General features: G+C 38.1%; 1 protein-coding gene across 1 annotated transcript; it reads right to left on the bottom strand.

Annotated features, from left to right (window-relative positions):
* Nucleotides 1–2,303: 2,303 nt before the first annotated feature.
* SPRYD7 (SPRY domain containing 7) lies at nt 2,304–22,980 on the bottom strand. The gene is made up of 6 exons (XM_036831132.1): nt 22,657–22,980; nt 17,462–17,578; nt 15,100–15,266; nt 10,688–10,790; nt 5,077–7,403; nt 2,304–2,395 (listed from the first exon to the last, which is right to left on the bottom strand). The coding sequence occupies exons 1-5, from the start codon at nt 22,760–22,762 to the stop codon at nt 7,306–7,308; spliced, it is 591 nt and encodes a 196-aa protein (XP_036687027.1). The 5' UTR covers nt 22,763–22,980; the 3' UTR covers nt 2,304–2,395; nt 5,077–7,305.
* Nucleotides 22,981–25,315: the final 2,335 nt, after the last annotated feature.

Here is a 25,315-nt window from a genome sequence, read left to right as displayed (position 1 = left end):
CACCCCTCTAGGTGGTCACAAAGCACCGAGCTGATCTCCCTGTGCTATGCAGCTGCTTCCCACTAGCTATCTATTTTACATTTGGTAGTGTATATATGTCCATGCCACTCTCTCACTTTGTCACAGCTTACCCTTCCCCCTCCCCATATCCTCAAGTCCATTCTCTAGTAGGTCTGTGTCTTTATTCCCGACTTGCCCTTAGATTCTTCATGACCTTTTTTTTTTTTTTCTTAGATTCCATATATATGTGTTAGCATATGGTATTTGTTTTTCTCTTTCTGACTTACTTCACTCTGTATGACAGACTCTAGGTCCATCCACCTCACTACAAAAACTCAATTTCTTTTTATGGCTGGGTGATATTCCATTGTATATATGTGCCACATTTTCTTTATCCATTCATCTGTCGATGGACACTTAGGTTGCTTCCATGTCCTGGCTATTGTAAATAATGCTGCAATGAACATTGTGGTACTTGACTCTTTTTGAATTATGGTTTCCTCAGGGTACATGCCCAGTAGTGGGATTGCTGGGTCATATGATAGTTCTATTTTTAGTTTTTTAAGGAACCTCCACACTATTCTCCATAGTGGCTGTATCAATTTACATTCCCACCAACAGTGCAAGAGGGTTCCCTTTTCTCCACAACCCCTCCAGCATTTACTGTTTGTAGATTTTTTGACGATGGCCACTCTGACCGGTGTGAGGTGATACCTCATTGTAGTTTTGATTTGCCTTTCTCTAATGATTAGTGATGGTGAGCATCCTTTCATGTGTTTGTTGGCAGTCTGTATATCTTCTTTGGAGAAATATCTATTTAGGTCTTCTGCCCATTTTTGGATTGGGCTCTTTGTTTTTTTGATACTGAGCTGCATGAGCTGCTTGTACATTTTGGAGATTAATCCTTTGTCAGTTGCTTCGTTTGCAAATATTTTCTCCATTCTGAGGGTTTGTCTTTTCATCTTGTTTATGGTTTCCTTTGCTGTGCAAAGCTTTTAAGTTTCATTAGGTCCCATTGTTTATTTTTGATTTTATTTCAGTTTCTCTAGGAGGTGAGTCAAAAAGGATCTGCTGTGATTTTATGTCAGAGTGTTCTTCCTATGTTTTCCTCTAAGAGTTTTATAGTGTCTGGCCTTCCATTTAGGTCTTTAATCCATTTTGAGTTTATGTGTATGGTGTAAGGGAGTGTTCTAATTTCATTCTTTTACATGTAGCTGTCCAGTTTTCCCAGCACCACTTATTGAAGAGGCTGTCTTTTCTCCATCGTATACTCTTGCCTCCTTTATCAAAGATAAGGTGACCATATGTGTGTGGGTTTATCTCTGGGCTTTCTTTTTTTAAAAAAAAATTTATTTATTTATTTTATTTTTGGCTGTGTTGGGTCTTCGTTGCTGCGTGGGCTTTCTCTAGTTGCGGCGAGCAGGGGCTACTCTTCATTGCGGTGCGTGGGCTTCTCATTGCGGTGGCTTCTCTTGTTGAGGAGCACGGGCTCTAGGAGCACGGGTTTCAGTAGCTGTGGCTCTCAGGCCCTAGAGCACAGGCTCAGTAGTTGTGGCACATAGGCTTAGTTGTTCCGTGGCATGTGGGATCTTCCTGGACCAGGGCTCGAACCCGTGTCTCCTGCATTGGCAGGTGGATTCTTAACCACTGCGCCACCAGGGAAGCCCTCTCTGGGCTTTCTATCCTGTTCCATTGTAACACAAGTTTTAATGTGACAAATCCTTGTATAAATCCCTGGAGATCCTGCATCTCCTATTTCCTTGTTTTCAATTTAACTTATTTGGAGACTCGGCAATAGTCTGAATGATTCAGAATCACAAAGTTTAAGAAAACATCTAGTTTGGTCTCTAACCCAGCGGGAACCATATTTATGAGATCTCTGGGATAGTCATCTAGCCTGTGTATTGATTATATTTTCTTATTTTCTGTATTCTTGATGCTTTACTGGGGCCTTACTGTCAGAGGAGGGACTGCTTCACCCCCAGTTAGCTAATTCCTAGAGAAGGCAAACCACTCGCCCCAAGGAGCCTGCCTTTCATTTGTAAACCAACCAATCCAGAGCCCCCCACCTTCCTTACCTGGCTCTTACATTCCATGTCAATCAATATTTCCTTGTCCTACTCACCCCAGGGCCAGGTACCAGACAATTTGGGACAGCCCCCGTACCCCAGAGCCTGCTGAAACTATTCAAACTAGCCAATCCTGAGTATGCTTACCCTGCCTTGCACATGGAAACCACAATAAGGGCTCACACCCTTGCCTTCCCCTTGCTCCTTCTGCCTCCTGACCAACCCTGATGCTTACCTGTGAGTCCCTGTGTGGCAAGGTGTGCCCTCTCCTCTTGGGAACTGTAACACTATCTTTTTCACAGCAGTAGTTTTCCTGCTCTCCATACCTGAATAAGAACAAAACCTACATTTTAAAAACAACTGTTAAAACAATTCCAGGGACCAGAAGTTCATTTCTTTGCAAGGCAGCAATTTCAGTAGTGAACTAAGTAGGAAAGTTCTTTTCCATCTTAAATTAAAATCTGTTTCCCTGTACCTTCTAATAATTCTTCCTCCAGGGCAACAGAGAATAAATCTACCCATTTTTTTTCAAGTGATGAACCATCAGATATCTGAAACACATCTATGACTGTCTTTCCTGAAATACATTTGTGAGAATCACACACATGAATCTACAGATTATTTTTTTTTTTTGGCTTTATTTCTAGTCAACTTCTTCAAATGATTAGCATTTCACAAGTCATACCAGCTTCAAGAGCCCAATGGATTGAATACATTCTTCCAACATTCCCAGTGTCAAGGACCATTCATTCATTCATGCATGGATTAATTAAGCAGCTGCTCAGCAGCCTGGTAGCCTTTGCTGGTTTATCACTGCCCTTGATTTCAAGTGCAGTGTCTGCTGGAACTGGTCTACTCCACATGTGGCTTCACTAGCACTTACTTGCCTGGGTCTGGGGACCCAGTTTGTAGTGGTGCCAGGCATGGCATAGACTAAAATTTCTGAATCCTTTAAGATGAATTGCCATGAAACACTTTTTATCCTGTACTTAAGTTAATTGTGTTGTGATTCTACTGCAGCCTTTTAGATTTCTAAGTGTGAATGTAAAATTCCCCCATTCTCTAGTGTACAGGGCTTCCTCCAGAGTCACGTTCTTTCCTCGTTTAAAATTTTTTTCCCCAAAATAGTATGTTTATTGTAAAAAAATTATCAGATAAATTTGCAATGAAAGAGCTAGATCCCTGTAATCTTATTCTCAAGATATGGTATTTTTGATGTATATATTACATCATATTTTTCTTATACATAAGGATCTAGTTTTTTGGTTTTTTTTGGGTTTTTTTGCCATGCTTGCAGGACCAGGGATTGAACCCCAGCCCTGGCAGTGAAAGCACTGGGTCCTACCCACTGGACCATGAATCAGATTATACATACAAATGTTTCACAACTTTTTTTTCATTTATCAATATATATTGGGTATTACAGAGCCATACTTATGAATGAATTACTATTAACAGAGTTCCTTGAGGCCAGGGACTATTGTGTTTAAGTATTTATGAAACACAGCACATAAATGATTCAAGTTTTGAATGACTACATTGTAATGATTCCTACGGAACTACAGATTACACATTTCAGCCAATACTGGGACAATTTTTCCTTTCAATTTCTATAGAAGTCTTGGGTGGTGTGTGTTTCATTTATATTGCTAATTATATCTAACGTTGTGTTTATACTCATTATTTCAATAATTTGGTCTCAGTTTTTTTAAAAGAGCAAGTTGAAAGGGAGTCTCATATCCTATTGCACGAGTTTAATTGATTCTATTGTTTCCACTCATTCACGTGCAGTCCAGTTAGCTCCCCAAAGTATTTCCCTGCCAGGTTGCATAAATAATGCAAATTAATGTAAGTGGTAGTTGATTATATTCCATTTATGAGTACTATGTACAGGGAAACTCCACAGTTTTGATTATAAATTTTCCACTCACAATATCTAGTGTTTTTACATTATGTAAAAGAAATTACTGATTTAATGTAATTTATCAAGATTAGTCTAAGATTTCACTTCCATTTCCAGCTATGCTTTTGCTGGTCCATATCTAGACTTACGTTAAGAAGTAAACGTACAGGGACTTCCCTGGCAGTCCAGTGGTTAAGACTCCTCACTTCCAATGCAAGGGGCATGGGTTCCATCCCTGGTCGGGGAACTAAGATCCCACATGGTGTGTGGTGCGACCAAAAAAGTATTAAAAAAAAAAAAAAATCGTTTGGTTAAAAAAGTAAACATACAGTAAAAAAAAAAGAGATGTGAGCAACACTGTCATACATGTGTCTGTTTTTGTTAATGATTTTAAAAAGCCTTAAATTATATTTTGTACCATTCTTAAATTATAATAGTTTGTAATCCAAGTTGAAAATATATTCAAATAATCTTAACTGATGAGCCAAAAGCAGTTAAAAGCCAAATTCTCTTTTTCTGGTTTTTAATAATGTAAACTTACTATTTATGAGATTTTCATTGTTTCACATATCTAACATTGCAAATCCCTTGCAATGTTTAAATCACTGAAGTAATAACATGGATAATAAATCACTGATTAATTTTCAATGTGAGTATAAAAAGCTACACCAGTGTGAACAAATGGATTTTTGCAATAAACAGAATCAAGACAGTGGACAATCTCTTCAGCCAGGAACAAATGCAGGTTTTTGTGTGTTAAAATACAAGAATGTTTTATGTCCCATCCATGTCTATATTTAGCTATCATTGAATAGTTAGGCTATAGGTATGTATCATACTAATGGTCTGCTGGCTTCAAGAAAGGCTTTGTTTTTAAATTTCTCCTAGCTCAACATAGTTTCTTAAATAGACTTTATTTTTTTAGAATGGTTTAGATTTACAGAAGAATTGAGACAATAGTACAGAGTTCCTATATATCCCCTCTCCCAGTTTCTCCTGTTATTAACATCTTACATTATTATGGTTCATCTGCTATAATTAATAAACATATTGATACATTATTAACTAAAGTCCATGGTTTATTCAGATTTCCTTAGTTTTTACCTAATGTCCTTTTTCTGTTCCTGGTTCGCACATTACATTGACTTGTCGTGTTCCCTTAGGCTCCCCGGGGTGTGACAGTGTCTCTGACTTTCCTTGTTTTTGATGACCTTGACAGTTCGGAGTACTGCTCAAGTATTTTGTAGGACGTGCCCCTACTGGAATTTGTCTGATGATTTTTCTCAAGATTAGACTGAGGTTATAGGTAATTTTCCTAAGAGAAATTAGATACCTAGAAATTAAAAACACATCTAGACTTCATCAAACTGTTGCCATGGACATAACTCATGTACCATTTTTAGTATTGTACCTATTCTGTATGATTAGAGGTAGCAAAGATAGTCTTGAGAAAAGAATATGATGATTAAAAAAAAAAGTTTGGCTTTTAAAAAAATAAATAAGAGGTAGGTAACATTATAAAGAGAGCAAACAGTAGTTATATTAATTCTCTTTCCGAAGTAAGCATATTCTTTATGAATTAAAACTACTAGGCCAGAAAGTCAGATAAAAATGCATAAACAATATAAAGTTAGTTCAATTCTATGTATCTACAGAGGTAAATTTGGGATTTATGTAAATAGATGTTACTCAGGTATATCTATGATTTCAAAACACATTGTCACGTTTGTGTCTATCAAATGAACAATAAATAAATATTGTGCAGGATTCTTTTGTCTATGGGTCAAAAATAGTCTTAAATCCTTAGAAAATTTAGAGTAGGCAATCATTCTCAAAGGATTCTCTCCTGAGCAGTGGTTCTCAATCTTTCGCGTGGATCAGAATCACCCGAAGGGCTTGTTCAAACACAGATTCCTGGGTGCTATCCCCAGCAGTTTCTGATTCAGTGGGTCGGGGGTGGGGCCTGAGTGTCCATTTCTAACAAGTTCTCAAGTGAGGCCGAGGCTGACGGTTTGAAGGCCACACTATGAAAACCACTGAGCAGTCAACAAAGAAGCTACGTTCATTAATTGCCTACGATGACGAAGGTGTTTTATGTATGTAATATTATTTAACGAGTTACAGAATCTTATCAAGGGTATGATTATCCCTTTTATAAATGGGGAACCTGCGCTCAGAAAGACTGAGGAACTTGCCTGAAGAGATAATGGGATCAGGTGGCAAAACCACAATTCAGATCTCCTTCAGTTCTAAAGCCCTGTTTTGCTAGTACAACATACTGCTCTGCGTTGGTAAAGGAGTGAAACGCACGCATCCTTTGCATGCCCATCTGGAAAGGAGACGGTACCAGATATAGAAAGTGATTTGTTCAGCTTAGTAGGGTGTTATCTAAAGGTCAGGGATTCTTCCTGAAAACTAGGCAAAGGCTCAGGGTTGTGGAGAGAATTCACTTATCTCCGAACTTCTGAAATAATCAAGGGTGAAGTGAATTACTGTATAATTAACAGGAAGAACATGTATTTAATATAGTACTGAATAGTCCTTAATTACTAATATTTTATTATTCCTTACAGAAAAATGCACATTTAAATAAAAGTCCTTAAAAGAATAATCTCATTTCCACTTAAGTTGAAAGCATGATACTATTCTAAATGTCTGCTGTGTACACTACATCACCAATCAACCACTACTTACTCAGGTATTGAAGTAACACAGCATGATGGTCTTCAACAAAATACTCTGACAGCTACTACGACACTTATCTCCTTTCACAAAGAAAATCAAAAGCAATGACATACAAACAAAATAAGCAATTTAAATTTTAAGAAAAGTGGTACATTTTATAGTAAATAAATCGCCAGAAATGAAGTTGCCAATAACATAAATTTGTCACCTTGTTACACTCTATATAAAAAAGACACTGAGACACAAAATTATTGGACTGCAGACTTAAAATAGTTAATGAAGTCTACACTTCAGCATGACAAAAACCCCCACCCAACTCTGTATCTCTATCAAAACAAATATTTTATCTTAAGAAAGATTCCCTTTTAAATATCTATATACGTATTTCCATTTAATACTGTTAATCAAACCCACAGTTATATTTAAATAAGAATTAAATAAACTGCCCCAAATGCTGATTTCATTATCACAAAACCTAAGTATTTTAAATCACAACTTCAGGATGGTATATTGTATACATTGGTTCCTTAGACAACATTAACGAGCATATTTTTAAGGATATATTGTCATCTGTAGGTCAGGTAAAGCTTTATTAAATGGTAAACACTTTTAACAGTGCAGAAATACAAGTTTCAAAAACAAATACATTCAGAAGATCTGCTGTTCAAATAATATCTTTTCAAAACCAGGTGGAGGAGTATGATAAAATTCACTGAACTGGCAATCCAAAATTGCACTGTCATCAACTAGAGATAGAAAAAAGGAAAATAAATTAGAAGCAAACACCTTAATTTGAATGAATACATAAATTATAAACTGTTTTCATAATGCCATAATATTAATAGGCAGGAAGAATAAACGCATCTGCTATCCAGGTTACAAAACATGATCCTACTGGGTAAAAATAACCACAATGAAGAATAAAATCTATCAAGAACACTGAAAGGAAATACATCAAAATATTATTAATAATTATTTCTAGATGATATAAATATCGGTAATTTGAGTTTTTCCTTATTTACCTACCTGTATCTTCCCAATTTTACACATTAAGATAAATTACTTCTTCAAAAATATTTTATTAAAAAAAATTATAGATTCACAAAGAGTAGCAAAAATAATACAGAAATTCCTGTGTACGCTTCACTCAGCTTCCCCTAGTGGTAACATCTTACACAACTACAGTACAATATCCAAACCAGAAAACTAACACTGTTCATTAGACTGCAGGCCTTATTTAGCTTCTACATAATTTTACCAGCATTTACTCAAGAAATGAATGCATATATCCCCACAAAGACTTGTACATGAATGTTCACAGCACCTTTATTTGTAATGGCCAAAAACTGGAAACAATTAAATAGCCATTAACAGGTGAAGGGAAAAAACAACCGTGATATATCCACACAATGAACTATACTACTTGGTAATAAAAATCAATGAATTGTTGATACATGCTACAACATGGAAAAATTTTAAAATAATTATGCTGAGTAAAAGTAGCCAGACAAAAAAAGAATACAAATTGTATGATTCTATTTATATAATACTCTAAAAATGCAAGATAATCTGTAGTGACAGAAAGCAGATAGTGGCTGCATGGGGTGGGTGGGGAGAGGTGAGTAGAAAGCATTACAAGGGGGCAGGAGGAAACTTAGGGGTGATGAATATGTTCATTACCTTGACTATAATGATGATATGGGTGTTCACTTTATAGCTACTTGTTAAACTGCACATATATGTTTAATACACATTAGTATTTTATACTTCATAATAAATGCAGAAAAAAAGTTAAGTACTGGATTTGACATTCATGAACTCACTAGTGATTTTAACAAGGGTGGCTTCAGTGAAGTGGTGGTAAAGGCAGCCACACCGGTTGAAGAACAGGTGAATGATACAATATAAACAGTGACGGAAGCTATTCTATAAGAAATGCAGACATATAGAGAAGGGTAAACAGAGGACTGGTGAGGGTACGAGTTTAAGGGAGGGTATTTTGGAATGAGAATGATTCAGAATGTTCAACAGACATTGAAGAGAGAGGTTGATGACATGAGACAGAGACGAAATAATGACAGTAAAGTCCCAGAGTTGGGGAGTTTGAAATCTAGACCAGAGACAGTTTTTTGAACATGAAGGGCACCACTTCCTCTAAGATGGGATGGGAAGAAGACAAGACTGGAGTAGATCCAGAAAAGCTTCAGGAGGATGGGGAGGAAAGCTGGAGTTTACCACTGATGGTCTGTTTCTCTATAAAGTGGAAGGGAAGGTCAATCTATGGAGAATGAATAGGGAATTCAAGAACTACAATGAAAGTCTGGAACGTGCAGAGACGTAACAACACTTTTCTTCAGTGTTATGCAGTGTTGTCTCTCCATAGGTTGAATGTAAGAACTGACAAAATGAATGACTGGATGGATCTAGCATTAGGGATGGGATAGAAGACAAAGGGTAAGGGAATTTGAATTTTATTTTTATCTTTGATAGTATCTGGCTAAAATATTTGATTTAATTGGACTGATTTATCAATTTCAATTTATAAAATACATTACTATATATAATTTACTACCTTTAACGTTATTACATTAAAAATAATGCCAAATCAAAGAAACAATTTAGAATAAAAATCTCATTTGCTATATTCATTTATAACTCAGTCATTCTACTGATATTTATTTCATTTCTCAGACTAAACTATTTTGAATATTAAGCTATGTTCCCATGTATTTAAGTAAATACATTTCTTTTAGGCTTACCCAATATTGCAAATAAACTAACCTATATCAAGTTTAAAAATACACCTTTACATGCAAAGACATGCAAAGATAGAGAAGGCAAAAATCACTGAAAAGTAACAATTTAGGAAAAAAGAAGATAAATGAAAACCTTAAAATAAAGCACAGGCTATGACTGTTATCAAATTATTAAATATTTTTATTTGTTGCTGTATATTTTTCTGCCATCCCGAACAAACACTGTTACTTTTCCAGTAAGTTACTACAAAAAAGTTAACAATTAGTTTTTATTATGGCTCAAATCCTTAGATTAATTGATTAAAGTAATTAAATGAGAAAATGTTTTTAGAGCAACTAAAACCACAGGCAGAAAAATCATATACCTGTTGATTTAAAGTTGATAACATAAAAAATGAAGAATAGAGTGATAAAGGCACAGTGCTTATGTATATTTTTTATAGAGAGATACCTTATTTTTTAGAGATACATATAAAATAGTTAAGAATAAATTGGTATAATGTCTGTCATTTGCCTCAAAATACTACAAGGAGGGGGAGATGAAGAACAGGAGGACTGCAGGGAGGAGATGAAATGTGATTGGCTACTAGTTGATAATTGTTTGAAGCTGAGTGATGGGTACATGTAAGTTCATTATTCTATTCTCTTTACTTCTATACATGTTTGAAATTTTCTGTAATAAAATTAAAGTAACTAACTGGTACAGAGTCATCTCTAAGTAACCCAATTCTTGGAGGGATACACTTGTACAGGAACTATAGTACTCACACATACATGGCTATCAAAAGCAAAACAATCAATATGAAACCATTCTAAGTCAATATTTGTCTCAGAAGAGTTTTAACATTTAGGTAATTTTATAAAGGTAACCAATGCTCAATCTACATGAAATTCCCATCCCTATTTCCAAAATATTCTTTACAATAACATTTCCTGGCCATCTAACCCTCTCTAACAACTGGCAGAAATATCTTTTTGTAAATTCCGTAAAGCTTTTTGGAACTTTCTAGAATATAAGACTATATGATATAAAAGGGAATATGGTTATTGCATATTTAAGTATAATCACTGTATTTAGCAAGTTTGTTTTTTAAATATATGGGGAATAAAAACTTTCCTTAGTCCTGCCAAGTGGGATTGTGATAACCTACTGAGTACACTACAGAGGTCCTTATTAACTTCTCCAGCCTTCTGAATGACAGCTATAAAGTTAATGAAAATGCCAAGCAAAAGTTAACATATATCTAATAATGTTTAGAAATATTTTAGCTTACCATAAACAACTGGATACACTGTCCCTCGTATACCTGATGCTGGACAATGCATGTTTTTCCCATTCAAATATACATTTAATTCTACATGGTCATATGTAATACCCTAGGAAGCAAAGTAAATATTAAAAAGGGTAAAAATATACATGTTCCATAAAAACCTGAACAGTCAGAAAGCACTGATTGGGGAGGATGGAAACACAAAAAACTAAGCAAAAGGTCACAATAGCTTGTATTAAGGTTTACAGTTAGGTAGAATTCACTTGAACTGAGCTAAAAAAAATTAGTGGTGATTATGTGGGGGGAAAAAGGTAAAATCCCAAGAGTCCACATTAAAGGTAAAACTAAATCCTAGTATTATATTCAGATAATCTGGATTTTATATTTTGAATATTAAGATGATATAAGTACTATATACTGTAAGCAGAGAGACCTTTTAAACTCATATAGAAAACACTGTTCTTTATATATAGAATTTGATCTCAAGGGAGGAAAACAGTGAAGTTTTCACCATTAGGGATTATTACCTGTCACTGCTTTCAATTGTGATGAATTGTCTTTATACAACATATTTCCAAAAAGAAATGATATATTTCTGTGTCTCTTTACCTTGGCTTCAAATATGTCAAGTGAATTACCAAGGTAAAGTGGGTATTTACAACTGCATATAAGTGGTAATTAGTATCAAGTTGAAAAACAGAAAAACAACAGCTCAAAAGACTTTAAAAAGACAACAGAATAAAAATATATTACTTTGTACATTATTAATGGTACAAAAATCACAATAACAATTATTATTATTAAAATGCTGGAAAACAAATAATCTGTATTATGTACCAAACACTATTCTAGGCACTTCATATTTACTCATTAATCCCTGTAAGATAGGTATTTTTATTATCCCCATTTTACAGATGAGGTAGCTAAAGCACAGAGAGGTTAAATAATTTACCTGAGTTTGCACAGTTAGGAAGTGGCAGAGCTGGGATTTAACCTCATGCAGTATGGCTTCGGAAAACTTATTCTTAATTGCCATGCAATTCGAAACTTCAAAACTTTTAAGAACTTTTAAAACTCTCTTTAAGACTTTGTACAATATTTACTAATTGATGACAAAAAGAGAGCTTTACTTTGAAGAATTAAGAATAGACAGTGGAGACCTTTCGATAGAAACCATCACAGTCCAAGAAGCAACCACTTCAAGGATTTCTGACTGTGGATAAATTATATGAACCTACAAGCTTTTAAAGGCAGAAAAAGATCTTACAGATGATCTAGTCTTAACTCCCTCACTTTCCAGTTAAGACAGCAAAGGCCCAGATGAGTCAATGTGTTAAGCGCTATAAAAGATTCTCCTCAAATCTTAGCAAAGCCAGGGTTAGACTAAACACAGAAAGATAAACGCTGCTTTTGTTTCATTTCAGTTTACGTACTTAAATAATAAAGCTAAGTGATGGCTAGGATTAGCTTTTTTAATGAAGAAGTCTGTTTTCATTAAAAAAACATGATTACAAAAATAAATAAATAACATGATTACATAAAAAGCAGTGTGTTACTCTCTTTACAGGATTACCGGGAATCCAGCAGTTCAGATCAGCAGGCTGTAGTCTGGGCACCCTTCCCCACCTGGTGGCAGCATCACCTACTGCAAGCAAGCAAATTTTCAACCCCACCCTCCAGCACCAACACCCAAGAAAAAAGCGAGGAAGGATGTGAGAACCCCCGCCCTCCAGCAGCAGAGTTTAAGTTCAAGTATTTTCTAACTTACTCTGTCCTTTTTTTTTTTTTGGCTGTACCACGTGCATGAGGGATCTTAGTTCCCCGACCAGGGATCGAACCCATGCCCCCTGCAGTGGAAGCGCTGAGTCCTAACCACTGGACCGCCAGGGAAGTCCCTTAATCTGTCTTTTTATATGCTCTAGAAACTAGGTTTGATTCTCTCATAATGATACCGAGAAATGTGATGTGTTCTAAGGATTTATCAATAATTATTTGCAGGTTTGGTGAAGCGACTCTGAAATTAGACTGCCTGAGATCACTCCAAATAAGAAATTACTTAACTTTTAATCTGTAAAATGGTAATAATAGTACCACCTATTTCACAGGGTCATTAAGAGGATTAAACAATTTAATCCCTGCCAGGCACTTAAAGCCGTTCTGGCCCATAATAGATGCTAGAGAAGTGTTTGCTATTATTATTATTGTTACACAGAATGTTTATGAAACTTCTCTGAAATTAAACTGAAAACTGCAATTTTAAAATGTAATCTGCACTTTTCAATACTATATATAAAAGGAAAAAATAAGCATAAGCTGTTTCAGGAATGCCTCCCTGGTGCTGTAGTAGGCCCTGTTGGTACTGTATGATTACTGTATAAATACAATCATTTGGTTAGATGTTGAAAGCTTGTTTTTCTTGATTCTCCTGAGAGAATGGTATATGACTGAAATTCTACACATATGAGAATGTTTTTCCTGTCTTATAATTCATTCCTCTTTTCCTATGCTATTGTCAGTAATTTAGTGAAATTTGTTCTCAAATGTTTAAACTAGGAAGATAAAGTTAATAGAGTAGGATAATGTTTTACTTTTCAGCGTTCTGCTTATATTTCATCTTTTTGAGTCCTCCTTTTATCAGAATGGGCATAAAAACTCAAAGTCTAATTTATTTATTTATTTTAATTTTTGGCTGTGTTGGGTCTTCATTGTTCTGCGTGGGCTTTCTCTAGTTGTGGCGAGCGGGGGCTACTCTTTGTTGCAGTGTGTGGGCTTCTCACTGCAGTGGCTTCTCTTGTTGCGGAGCACAGGCTCTAGGTGCACAGGTTTCAGTAGCTGTAGCACGCGGGCTCAGCAGTTGTGGCTCGCGGGCTCTAGAGCACAGGTTCAGTAGTTGTGGCGCACGGGCTCAGTTGCTCCGCAGCATGTGGGATCTTCCTGCACCAGGGATCAAACCCGTGTCCCCTGCATTGGCAGGCGGCTTCTTAACCACTGTGCCATCAGGGAAGTCCCTCAAAGTCTAATTTAATAATGTTGACAGACTAAAAATGACATTCTTAAATCTGTCAATTTGAGGTATCAGTCACCTCAGGGAATGAGACAGGAAGGCAAGAATAACACACAGAAGTTCAGTACATCAACAAAGAAAAAGATTTGTTACTGATTAACCTTTCTTATGTTTGAATTTCATTTTTTAGTATAAACAGGTTGATGGCACCAACTTGACTTCAAGATTCTCTTCCACGAAATAACCATTTGAATAAGGGTGTTCTACATTATGGGCATCTAGCAATGACCTACAAACACAGAACCAACTATTCGAAAGGAAGAAAAAGGAAAAGCAGATTTTAAAAATGGTTTATGCCTTTAGTTTCCTTTAGTTAATTTAGCAAAAACATACTTTCAATAATTTACCTATTTAAAGACTCTTCTTCACGTTTTAAATTGCATAAAAGATCAGACCAAAATTAAAAATCTTCATTTCCACATCTTCCTTCACTCTCTTCAAAATATTGTATACTTCTTTAATTTAATAACCTGGATTTACCTTGTCTGTTTTATCTTATTATTAGAAACTATAATTATTTACAGATTCCTTTCAACTTGGTATGAGAGCCAGGAACCCAAGGCTCTGCATAAGGTGACCCAAGAACTCTGTTCTCAGTCAATAGCTAATGGCCTGAACTCAGTGTGTAAGGTTCTTGGACAACACTGTTTGAGAGGAAGTATCTGGAAAAAGACAGAAAGGGATCCTTGGATTACATTTTCAATAGGGTGGCTTTGGTAGAGACTTAAATATATCTAGTTGGGAATAAAAACAGAGAAGTCAATAATATGTAACTCCTTCTATCCCCTGCTTTCCAAAAAATGTTTTCTACAATCAAGCCTTAGAATCCTGAGTCAGTTTTTTGAAGAGTTCTGAGAGTGAAGGAAGTTTAATAAGGTTATGTTTAACGAGGACCAACGCTCCTGATAAAATGCTGTACTTCTTTAACAGAAGTTCATAACAAATTAAGCAATAAATGTCAAATTTTTCTCTAAGAGATCTCCAGCTGCAAAAATACCTAATATTTTCTAATATAAGGGTTAGCAAACTTTTAAAATTGTGGGCCAAGATTTCTTTTATGTGAGAGAAGCAGGAAATGATCAGCAGCCAACCTGTCATCAACTCTCCCTTAAATGGAAATAAGGGTTCACGCTTATTTTCCTGGCCAGTGGCAGCTCTAGAAAGGAGAAGGCAGTTAGGTAAGGCAGCAGCATCTACATCAAGTGCTCTCTTTGGAAAATGTACTACCTCATTAGATCCAATTCTGGTGCTTTGGAATTCAAACCACAAACTCAGAGGCAAAACTAGAAATACTAAAAGCAGTTCAAGTTTAATAATTTACAGTGGAAAACAACTCCACAAGAAAACTCACCACCACGTCTCCCTCCTGTGGAAGGTTGTTTGCTGGCAGCCTATTTTTCTCCTCGTTGTTGTGATATAGGGCACCATCATTTCTCATCACCAGACTGTGCACATCTCGGCCAAGAGGGATCTGATTCAAGTTAACTTTCTGAGTTGCAACGCCAATACCCCAGATTCCTAAAAATATAATAGTTTAAATGCTCCCCAAATCTGCAGAATACAAATATGAAAGGAGTTGTTTTTAAAGAAAGTGGCGTATTATCACTAAACTATTTTTTTGTTAATCTTTAAAAAAATTCTTTTAAAAGTAGTTTGCAAACTATACCATGTTCTCTTGCAGATGTAGTACAGCCTGGGAGATAAGCGAGTGGGCCCTGGAGTTGTACTGCCTAGGTTTAAATTCTGACTTTGCTATGTCATCTTGGGCAAGTTACTTAACCTCTCTCCGCTTCCTCACCTGTGAACTATGGATTCTAACAGTACTCACCTCTTAAAGTTATTAGAAGATACAGCAAGATAATCCAAGTGAAGCACTTGGAACAGTGTAAGTATTAAAAAAAAAATGGGTAAGTAAAGCACAGAGGAAGTATTTTTAACAGATACTAGCTATTGCCATTATTATTATTATTATTCTCTAAAAATACTATTAAAAGCTACACAATGAATTTAAATGGCCTGGGGTTCTATTTCAAGCACCACCTTTGAGAAGCAGGAATTTACTGTCTTTTTTTTTTGCATCTATAATATGTGACAAATAATGTATGACCCGGTCAGTATCATGGAGAGGAGAAAAATAATGATAAAGTGTAAAATGATTTTCTTATCCAATACCTTAAGTCCATGAGTTTAAAACCTTTTGGTCTAAATTGACTTTTAAAGCAAGCAGCTCTCTTCTTAATCTAACAGAATACCTACAGCTCCTGGTTACATCTCAAACTGTTTCCTTCTCAGTTTTTATCAAAATCAGGTAGGAGAAATTCTATAGATCAAAGAATGTTTGAAGACCATGTTGTCAATCAATCAGTTTTCCTAGGTTGAGTGAGACCATCAGAAAGCTGCATGCCTGGACTTCACTGTCTTGGCCTCCTAAATAATTTGATTATATAATTTATCCTCCAAGGTGGGACAAGAGTGACAGCTGGTGATAATACTAATTTCATGGGACAACAGTTCTGCACAGGGTTACAGAGTCCCCTTACTCCTAAAGAACTGTGCACACTGTGATACACTTGGGCACAACTGCCTGAAGCTTTCATTGAGGGAACAATGCTACAAACTCCAATAACGCACTTATTCTAGAGATATTATTGAGGATAGCACGCTTTATAGAAAATCCACATAAAAATTTGTATTACATTTCAGGCTCAAGGAACTACTCGCTTCTCTTGAGAAAAGGTATGTTATACTTGAGAAGATTACAGTAGCCAGAGACATTTTGCAGCCAGTGAGTTAACTTACAAAAGAATGGAATGGAGGACAGATTCAAATTTATTTCACACACTTAAGAAAAATCAGAATTTAAAATGAATTTAAAAAACAAGCCCCAGAGGAATATTTTATGTCATTCAAGTAAGAGTAAGAGCAGAATTAAATTTACTCCACTCTAGATTTCCTATTCTGTACGTATATTACTCATGCCATGTTTCACTAGACATTTCTTTATAATAAAGCCTTAAAAAAATTTCCCCATATTCAACACTGCCACAAGTTAACTAATAAATAACTATCATAATACTCATGTAGAATTGCTATACAACTCAAGAAACTTCAGAATTAAAAAAAATTAAAAAAAATTTTAATTGAAGTATAGTTGATTTACAATATTGTGTTAGTTTCAGGTGTACAGATTCATAAATTTTTAAAGAGACTTTAGACTTCTATCAGAATTCTAAATCTGCCAATTGCTTCAGAAGACATTGAATCAGGGAATCTTAACAAGAGTTAAGAGAAAAACTCAGGATCATAAGATTAATTTTATCCTAAGATAAAACAGCAAGAGTCTACACCTTATATGCTTGACCAAATGAAATGGTTTATCTAGCTGCCACTAATAATTAACCATATTAATAATAATGCTTGTGCCTTAAACTGAACCAGTATGTCCTGTCTTTAAAACGCTTTCATACATATGGCTCATGTGAAGCAGGAAGGGCAGCTCCTGTAATCCATTTTATAGATGAGAAAACTGAACCTAATATAACAAAATTGACTAATTAAACCAGGATCCACAATAAGATGTGGAAGAAAAAGGCCTTCTAAGTAAGCGTTTAGTGTTTTTTTAATTACCTCATTAATCTTTTTCATATATTGAAAATTACTCCTCATATTTAGAATAATTAGGACTTTTAATAGTCAAGTACCATTATACCAACCTGTGGACTGGATTTTGAATTCAAAGTAGCTTTTGTTTTGATGTAAAGGTGCACTGGCTAAACAACCTCCTGTTCCACATATTCTTCTTCCATTTTTTACAATGACAACATCCGTTCCTAAACAAAAGAATATAGACACTGTGTAAAGTTTTGTATTCTCTTATCCAACAATCAAGGTTAATTTGTTTCACTTTTAACTCTTGGTCTCCAAAAAATAGGGAGACTATATATACTTTGAAATATAAAAATATTGATAAATTATTTAAAATATTTAATTTACTTTTTTCCTGGGAGAACATTAATTTGTGGCTAGAAATCTTGTTTAATTAGGCAGTTTCAAATAAACAGTAATTCTGAATTATACTGAATATTTAAAACACTTTTAAGGTAGAAGTAGACTTTTTTTTTTTTGGCTGCGCCACGTGGCTTGCGGGATCTCAGTTCCCTGAACCCCGGACCATGGCAGTGAAAGCCCAGAATCCTAACCACTAGGCCACCAGGGAACTCCCAGAAGCAGACTTTTAAAATTTTAGCCAATGAATCAATCTGATGATTTCATAAATATCTTGATTTAAATAAAAACATAAACACTTAAAAGAAACTGGCAAATTAGTACCATTTTCAGTTCAATCTAAACAAATCAATCTGCTAAAAACTGACTGAATGTCTACTAGGTACAAGGTCCTATACTAGTGCATTGGTCAAGTAAGAACTGAAGATGAATGGAACACGGAAAGGAACATACATCTATGTTCTTGAAATAGCTGACACGAGGCTTCCCTGGTGGCGCAGTGGTTGAGAATCTGCCTGCCAATGCAGGGGACACGGGTTCGAGCCCTGGTCCGGGAAGATCCCACATGCCGCGGAGCAACTAAGCCTGTGCACAACTACCGAGCGTGCACTCTGAAGCCCAAGAGCCACAACTACTGAAGCCCGTGTGCCACAACTACTGAAGCCCACGTACCTAGATTCCGTGCTCCGCAACAAGAGAAGCCACCACAATGAGAAGCCCGTGCACCACAATGAAGAGCAGCCCCCGCTCACCGCAACTAGAGAAAGCCCGCGCGCAGCAACGAAGACCCAACGAAGCCAAAAGAAAAAAAAAATGGGGCTTCCCTGGTGGCGCAGTGGTTAAGAACCTGCCTGCCAATGCAGGAGACACGGGTTCGAGCCCTGGTCCGGGAAGATCCTACATGCCACGGAGCAGCTAAGACCGTGAGCCACAACTACTGAGCCCGCGTGCCTAGAGCCTGTGCTCCACAACGAGAAGCCACTGCAACGAGAAGCCCGTGCACCACAACGAAGAGTAGCCCCCGCTCGCCACAACTAAAGAAAGCCCGCGCCCAGCAATGAAGACCCAACGCAGTCAAAAATAAAGAAATAGCTGTCATGGAAAAACGCTAATTTTAGGATTTTAAAAATGTTTGTAAGATAGCTGCTGTCAATCATATTGCAAATATGTAAACAAGATTTTAACATCATTAAATGCACTGTATTTTCATGGAAAATTTTAGTTCAAATAACATTTGATAAATGAGAGTGAGAAAAAGTCTCTTGATAAGGTGACTCCAATACCAATTCTTTTCCAAATATTGATTTAGGAAAGCTTATCAGAGAACATGAAGAAAGTTAACAAAATTCTAAAACGTAAGAAATATCCCGTAACATTGAGGCATGTGATTCCCAAGATCTGTAACCAGTATGACTTTTCTGGTAATAAGTGTACAAGCCAAGCAGATCTGGCTGTGAGAACTGTAGGGAACTCCTCCAGAGGGGGTTAAATAAAACTAGAACATAGTAACAAAAGGTATGAACAGGGAGGCAGGTCTCTCATTAACTCAGTGTTGAATTCATACTTAAAAAATTATTTGGGACAAATACATAAGAGAAATACCAAATTTTCAGATTTTATCACAATTCTAAACTGGTTGATTTAAGAAAGACACTCTCTTATTTAAGGTAAAACTAAGATCCTATTATATGATTATTAAAAATTTATTAGCATCCATTTTTTTTTCTAATTACAAATGTTAAACCGCAAATTCTGGGAAAGTGTCTCTATACATAATTTACATCCTGCTGCCCCGTATACCTCAGCAGTTTCAACTGGAGAACATCCAGGGCCCAGCTCCTCCTTGATGGCAAAGACCATGGAGTGCTTGGCATCCAGCAGACGCTCGACAAATAACTGATACAGAAATGAATGAATACACTCTGCTAAGTACTGTGTAGTGGACATGTAGCATCTGTTTTCCCTTTGCCAACAGACTTCCCTCTGGAGATCAAAACAGTTCCAAGGAAGCTGACTCAATCTCTGGTTTCAGGGGTACAGCTTTGACCTAGGTTAAGTCAATCAGTGCATTCCACATTTCCGGGCCACAGTGACTGAGTGAAAAGCGGTTATATGACCTAAGCCACTACCATCAGAGATAGTCTCAGGACTTTTGCAGAGAGAATGAAGGGATAAAGATTCTCTCATTCTTGCTGGATCTGAATGAGGAAGCCTACAGCCCAGGGAGAGGCTGCAAGTTATCATGGATGCCAGCCTTCAGGAAGAAGCAGCAGAAGACAGAGGAAAGAGAGGAAAAGAAGCTCAGTCCTTAGCAGCACTGAGTCTTCCTGAAGATAGTGCTGTTTTTGTACTTTTAAATTTACATGAACCAATAAATTTCCTTCATTGTTTCAACTATTTTGAGTTGCAGATTTTACGGCTTGTAACTGAAAGCATCCTAAGTGAAAAACATTTCAAAGAACTATGCAAATAAATGGTATTTTTTTTTTCAAACCCAGCAATACTTTTTGGTTCTCATACAAAACTCTGAGTTGGAACCACAGAACCAACTCTGAATATGCTATTATTCTCTTACTTCAACCTCATTTCTTATCTCCAAGGCATTCTGCTAGGTACTGAGAAGTTTTATACAGAAAGATGGATATATTCACAAAACATTCTAGAGTGTTTGTGAACCACTGGGGAATTATCTTAAGCTTATTCCATTTCTCTTTTTTAAGTACAAAGATATCTTATATTTGGATCTATGTGATTTGTACAGTTTCATTAATTATCAAGATTGTTTAGAAAGCCAAGGCAAATTTGAGTATAGCCAGAACACATATAAACATAGCCAAAGTGTATTTTTTAAAAAACATTAGACATTTCCAAATGAATGGCATCCCTTTCAAAGTAGCTACCTTGGAAGACATTCATTTCTAAAAAGTCAATTCACAATTAAATACGGAGGTTGTGGTAAAAATGAAGATATTTATAAAAACTACTCCACAGAAAATCCCAAGAGGAATTCCAAATCGTTTTAAGTGATGCAGCATCACCAAAATAAGTGACAACTTTGAAACAGACAACATTCATTTGCATATTACATGTATAGACTATTTTCTAAACAAAAAACCGCAATCACATTCTTTAGGTGACCTAATACAGCCTTTCACATATCCAAATACAGGCATATTCACTCAGTGTGCTTCTCATATTTCAACTTAAGATCAACTGATGCTTGAAACCTGTTCCTAACTTGATGAGCCTCTCCTCATATTATTTGCTTTCTAAAATCATGCTTCTTCTGTGATTGAAGAATTTGAATTTACTGGAAGACAGGTTAAGAAAAGTTTCCATGCAGAAAGTAATGAGGGATGACATTACTCTACTGAAAGATGCTGGGCAGCTTTGGAAAAAGGAGAACATAGTGGAATGAGTACAAGTGACCGGTTCTTCGTGGAAGAAGAGACCAGAGAAAAGGAATCCTTTAAAGAGCAGATTGTAGTAATTCAGGAGTTTGGCAGTAGAGATAGAAAGAGCTAAAGCTGACCATACGCTCTAGGAACTACGTGTGGTTTTCCTTTACTGTGTTCCTAGCATCTAAAACAATGCCTACTGCGTAACATCAGTCAATAAATATCAGCTGGGTGAATGAATAAATGAAATGGAAACATTTTCTGAGGGAAATTATAGAATTTGAACATCTGTCTATAAATGATGATGAATAAGAAATAAAGAGATACACATACATATATATTTATGTATCAGGGTTCTATATTATACTTGGGAAATCTAAGAATTAAAATACCCACATACAAAGTGGTAAACAGTCATCACATTTGTGATTTAGTACATGCTATAGACATATAATGAGCAGAGTATTTCCAGAATTATAAAGAATCTGGGCGGGAGAGGGTTTTGCTATAAATATTAAGAATTCCCTTTGTTATTTCAATGCACTGTCCTTTAGCCAAAGAGAGATGTGGGAAAAACTGAAAGTGCAGATGTATACTTTGAAGACAATTATCTGCAAAAAAGACAGTACTCTGAAATAATTATAGTGGGAAATCTCTCCTTCTAGAACCATATTCCAGAAGCACGGAACTACATGGGACAAGTCTAAGAACAGAAGTAATAAGGTGGTGAAAGAGGGTACAGAGGGGAGGAGAAGAACGTTAGGAGAGAAGCTGTAAGCTCATTCGACATTGGAAGGAAAAAACATAGATGCGAAGAAGCAAAGCGCTGTTTTATTTCTGCAATAGCCTGACCTGCTGGGAAGAGGCCGGTCAGGAGAAATTACAACACCTCTAGGCGTGACTAACAGGAGTCGGACAGTGGGAGGTTTTCGTTGAAATGACAGGTTCTGACCTGAGCGGTGGCTTCAGGCTTCTGCAACTTGCCTTGTTTTGACTTTAGGAGGTGAGAGAAAAATCATTTCCAATAAAACAACCGATAAATGATGGGCTAAGAGAAAGCTCTCAGGGCAGAGGAAGGAGCCGAGGACAGCAAAAGCTTTCTGAAAATGTGTGGGACTGGATGGAGCTCGGCGGTGGAGCACCGTAGGAGGAGCACGGAGTCCTCCCCACTCCCCTCGAAGGTGACGTCTTACGAGTCCCAGGAGGCGGCAGCCGGGAGGACACTGCTGTGGAAACGGGTAGGTCCACACACCCATCGTCCCAAGACAAGAGCTGACAGGGCTGCGCCGCTCTGAACGCAGAGCCGGGCCGAGGTGGGGTCGGCCGGAGTCTGGAGGAGACCCGCGAGGCCAAACCGGGTCGAGGGCAGCGTCACAGGGTGAGGGACAGGGGGCGGAGCCCGGCGGGGCCCGGCAGCGTGCGGTCCTCGTGACTCCAGGCTGACCCCGACCAGCCGCGCCCGACCCGGGGTGGGCCGTTGGGTCTGGGGAAGGGAGAGCCCTTACCCATGTGCTGCGTGTCCAGCTGCACGGCCGGCATCTCCTTCAGAGGGATGTGGCCCGTCCCGCCATCTCTGCAGCACCGCAGGCAGCAGAACACCGAGGCGGCCATATCTCAGGGACCTCCGACGCCGCCGCCACCGCCTGCCGCGCCTAGACCGCGGCGGCACCACCCCCTACCCTCTGCTCCGCCTCCCGCCCTCTCCCGAGCGCCGGAGGGCGTCTGGGTGGAGCGCGGAGGCCGGTACCGCGACGCCGCAGGCCGGGAAGGCGCAGCGTAGGCTGAGGCGAAGCCAGCCTAGGCGGAAGACACGGAGGACCGGCTGGAGGGGCGGGGCCGAGACGGGGGGGCGGGGCTAGTGGCGAGGCGAGGAGGAGCGCGTGCCGGACGGGCGGGGGACGGCGTGCGCCTGCGCGCGGGAGACTTTTCCTTTCGGGCCTACCCGTCTGTGTCCCGATATTGACGGCTGCGCGAGCTTGTCTGGTCTCTACAGAAGCTCAGGGGTCTTCGGGTGCTGTATTCTTAAAACTGTGTCCCCCACTTCGACGTTATCTTTAGGGATGAGTTGACAGAGGCAAATCTGGCTGGGGGAGTGGGAGCTGATTTAGAAGAGCCCCAAAGTTTCCCCTGCGCGCCCAGGAGTGAGAGAACTTTGCCTCCTCGGAGAGCCTCCGCCACACACCCCCGTCACGGCCCCCCTACCGTGGCGGGTTTCTGAAGAGTTTTCTCAAGTCCTAAACAGACGCACAGGGCCCTGGAGTAATGGCTGTTGGTGACTGCACCGTGGATATGCACCCGGCGCTGTAAATTGTCGGTCCTGCTGCATTTTAGGTGCAGAGATGGGCGTTCCGTGACCTTTGGTGCCGCGCGGTCGCGGGAGCCCAGGAAGCCACCCCGGGAGGGGACCCCTGGGGCGGGGCGGGAGGGCGATTCTTGACGGGCCTCTTCCAGGCTCACCCTGTTCGTGGACAGAGGATTCGGATTCTCATGAGTGTGATGGGAACTCGGAGGCAGCGGGAAGGCTGCGGGGCCTCCAAGGGAAGTACTCAGTTCCTACCGCGTGTTCTTTCTTGCGTGCACGTAGGATCCTCCCGTGGCGAGCGCCTGTCATCTCCGTGCTTACTTAGATCATCCGCCCCTGGTCCATTTTTGCACCTTATGATAGCATTTGGCGTCTGGAGATGGTCTGGGACAACCTCTAGAATTAACCTGGCTCAAACCTCTGTTCCCAAATAAGGTTTCCATCCTGAAGTCTTCCCCAGGGTTCAAGTCTTGGGAAACTGGATGCGAAATGCCCCCTTAGTATGTAATGGGTTCCTCTACACAACTTTTTAGTGACCTGAGTACAAATATCCTTTATGGAGAACTTTTCTCCTCAGAATAGGAGAATTTTTTCAGGGTCCTGGGTCTCTTTGATGTTTATACAAATGGTGTTTTCATTACAATACTTATGGAAACCTCCAAGTTTTGTACTTTGAGATTTAGTTATCATAGGAATGGTAACCAAGGTGATTACTGAACCCCCTCACTGCCTATAAAGTACTTTCTTGGTAATCATTTTACACATGAAATTTTCTTTTACTGAAAACCTTGACCAATATTCTGAGAAGTGTTAATGTTCTAGTTTTTTCCATTGGGAAGGAGTGGGGAGTTGAATAGAATGCTGCAGAGACAAAAATTTTCTGCCTGTGGGTGAGGTAGGCACTCTTTCACATCCGTATCTAATTGAATTCTTGAAAGGTTTGAAGGTGAATATTGTCTCTACTTACAGATGAAGAAATAGGCTTGGAGGGATTAAATAATTTGTGTAGCCTCAGATGACTAGGAAATAAACAAGGTAGGATTCAAAACCCATCAGTCTGACTCCTAAGCCTGTATTTGCTCCACCAGCTCATGCTGCCTCAAACTCTGAAGTTCTAACTCTTGCAATTAATGCTACAATCCTCCTAAATGTGCTCTCAGTTCAAAATGCAGATGTGCACTTTATTTTTGTATGTTTCATTAATCTCTAAATTGGCCATAAACTTCCATAACTCATGTATTTAGACAATAAAACAAAATTAGTTGTTATAAGGTAAAATATTCAGAAATATTATTAAAAGTAGTTAGTACATGTATTAAATATATAATAAACATTCAGGCCATTCAAGTTAGTCACATCTTCAATGAAAAGCCAGACTCTTAGATGGCTGTGAATTGGCCATTACTGTAGAGGCAGAATTGCCCTAGTCTTTCCTGGCTAGAAAAGTAATTTGCTGGGGCACTGCCCAGTGAACTTTGCCCCCATTATAGCAACTCAAGTGTACTCAGCAGTATGAAGCAAGCAAAACCGGTTAACTCCTGAGACAGACTTCCCTGTCTTGGCAGATGAATGCCATCCATGAGCTCACAGACTTTATTCCTTCTTATATATGCGATTCTATTATCCTTTCATTATTATTTTCAAAGAAATTAGCCTTTCTTTTTGAAAAGCACAATGTTAGAGCTATTTTGACAGTCTTTCACAGCTATCACTTTAAATAACCATCACAAATAAACCCTACAAAAAGTTTCCTAATAGTTAGTTAGAAGGTCGTTTATCTATGTCAAAAGCAATAACACAGAATGACTACTTGAAAAAAAAGTCTGTCTGCTTCAGCGACACATGCCAGGAACTCAAGAACT

The sequence above is a fragment of the Balaenoptera musculus genome, chromosome 18 (assembly GCF_009873245.2).
Source record: "Balaenoptera musculus isolate JJ_BM4_2016_0621 chromosome 18, mBalMus1.pri.v3, whole genome shotgun sequence".
NCBI classification, from domain to species: domain Eukaryota; kingdom Metazoa; phylum Chordata; class Mammalia; order Artiodactyla; family Balaenopteridae; genus Balaenoptera; species Balaenoptera musculus.
The sequence above is the reverse complement of the archived record's forward strand: the minus strand, read 5'-3'. Positions and strand labels throughout refer to the sequence as shown.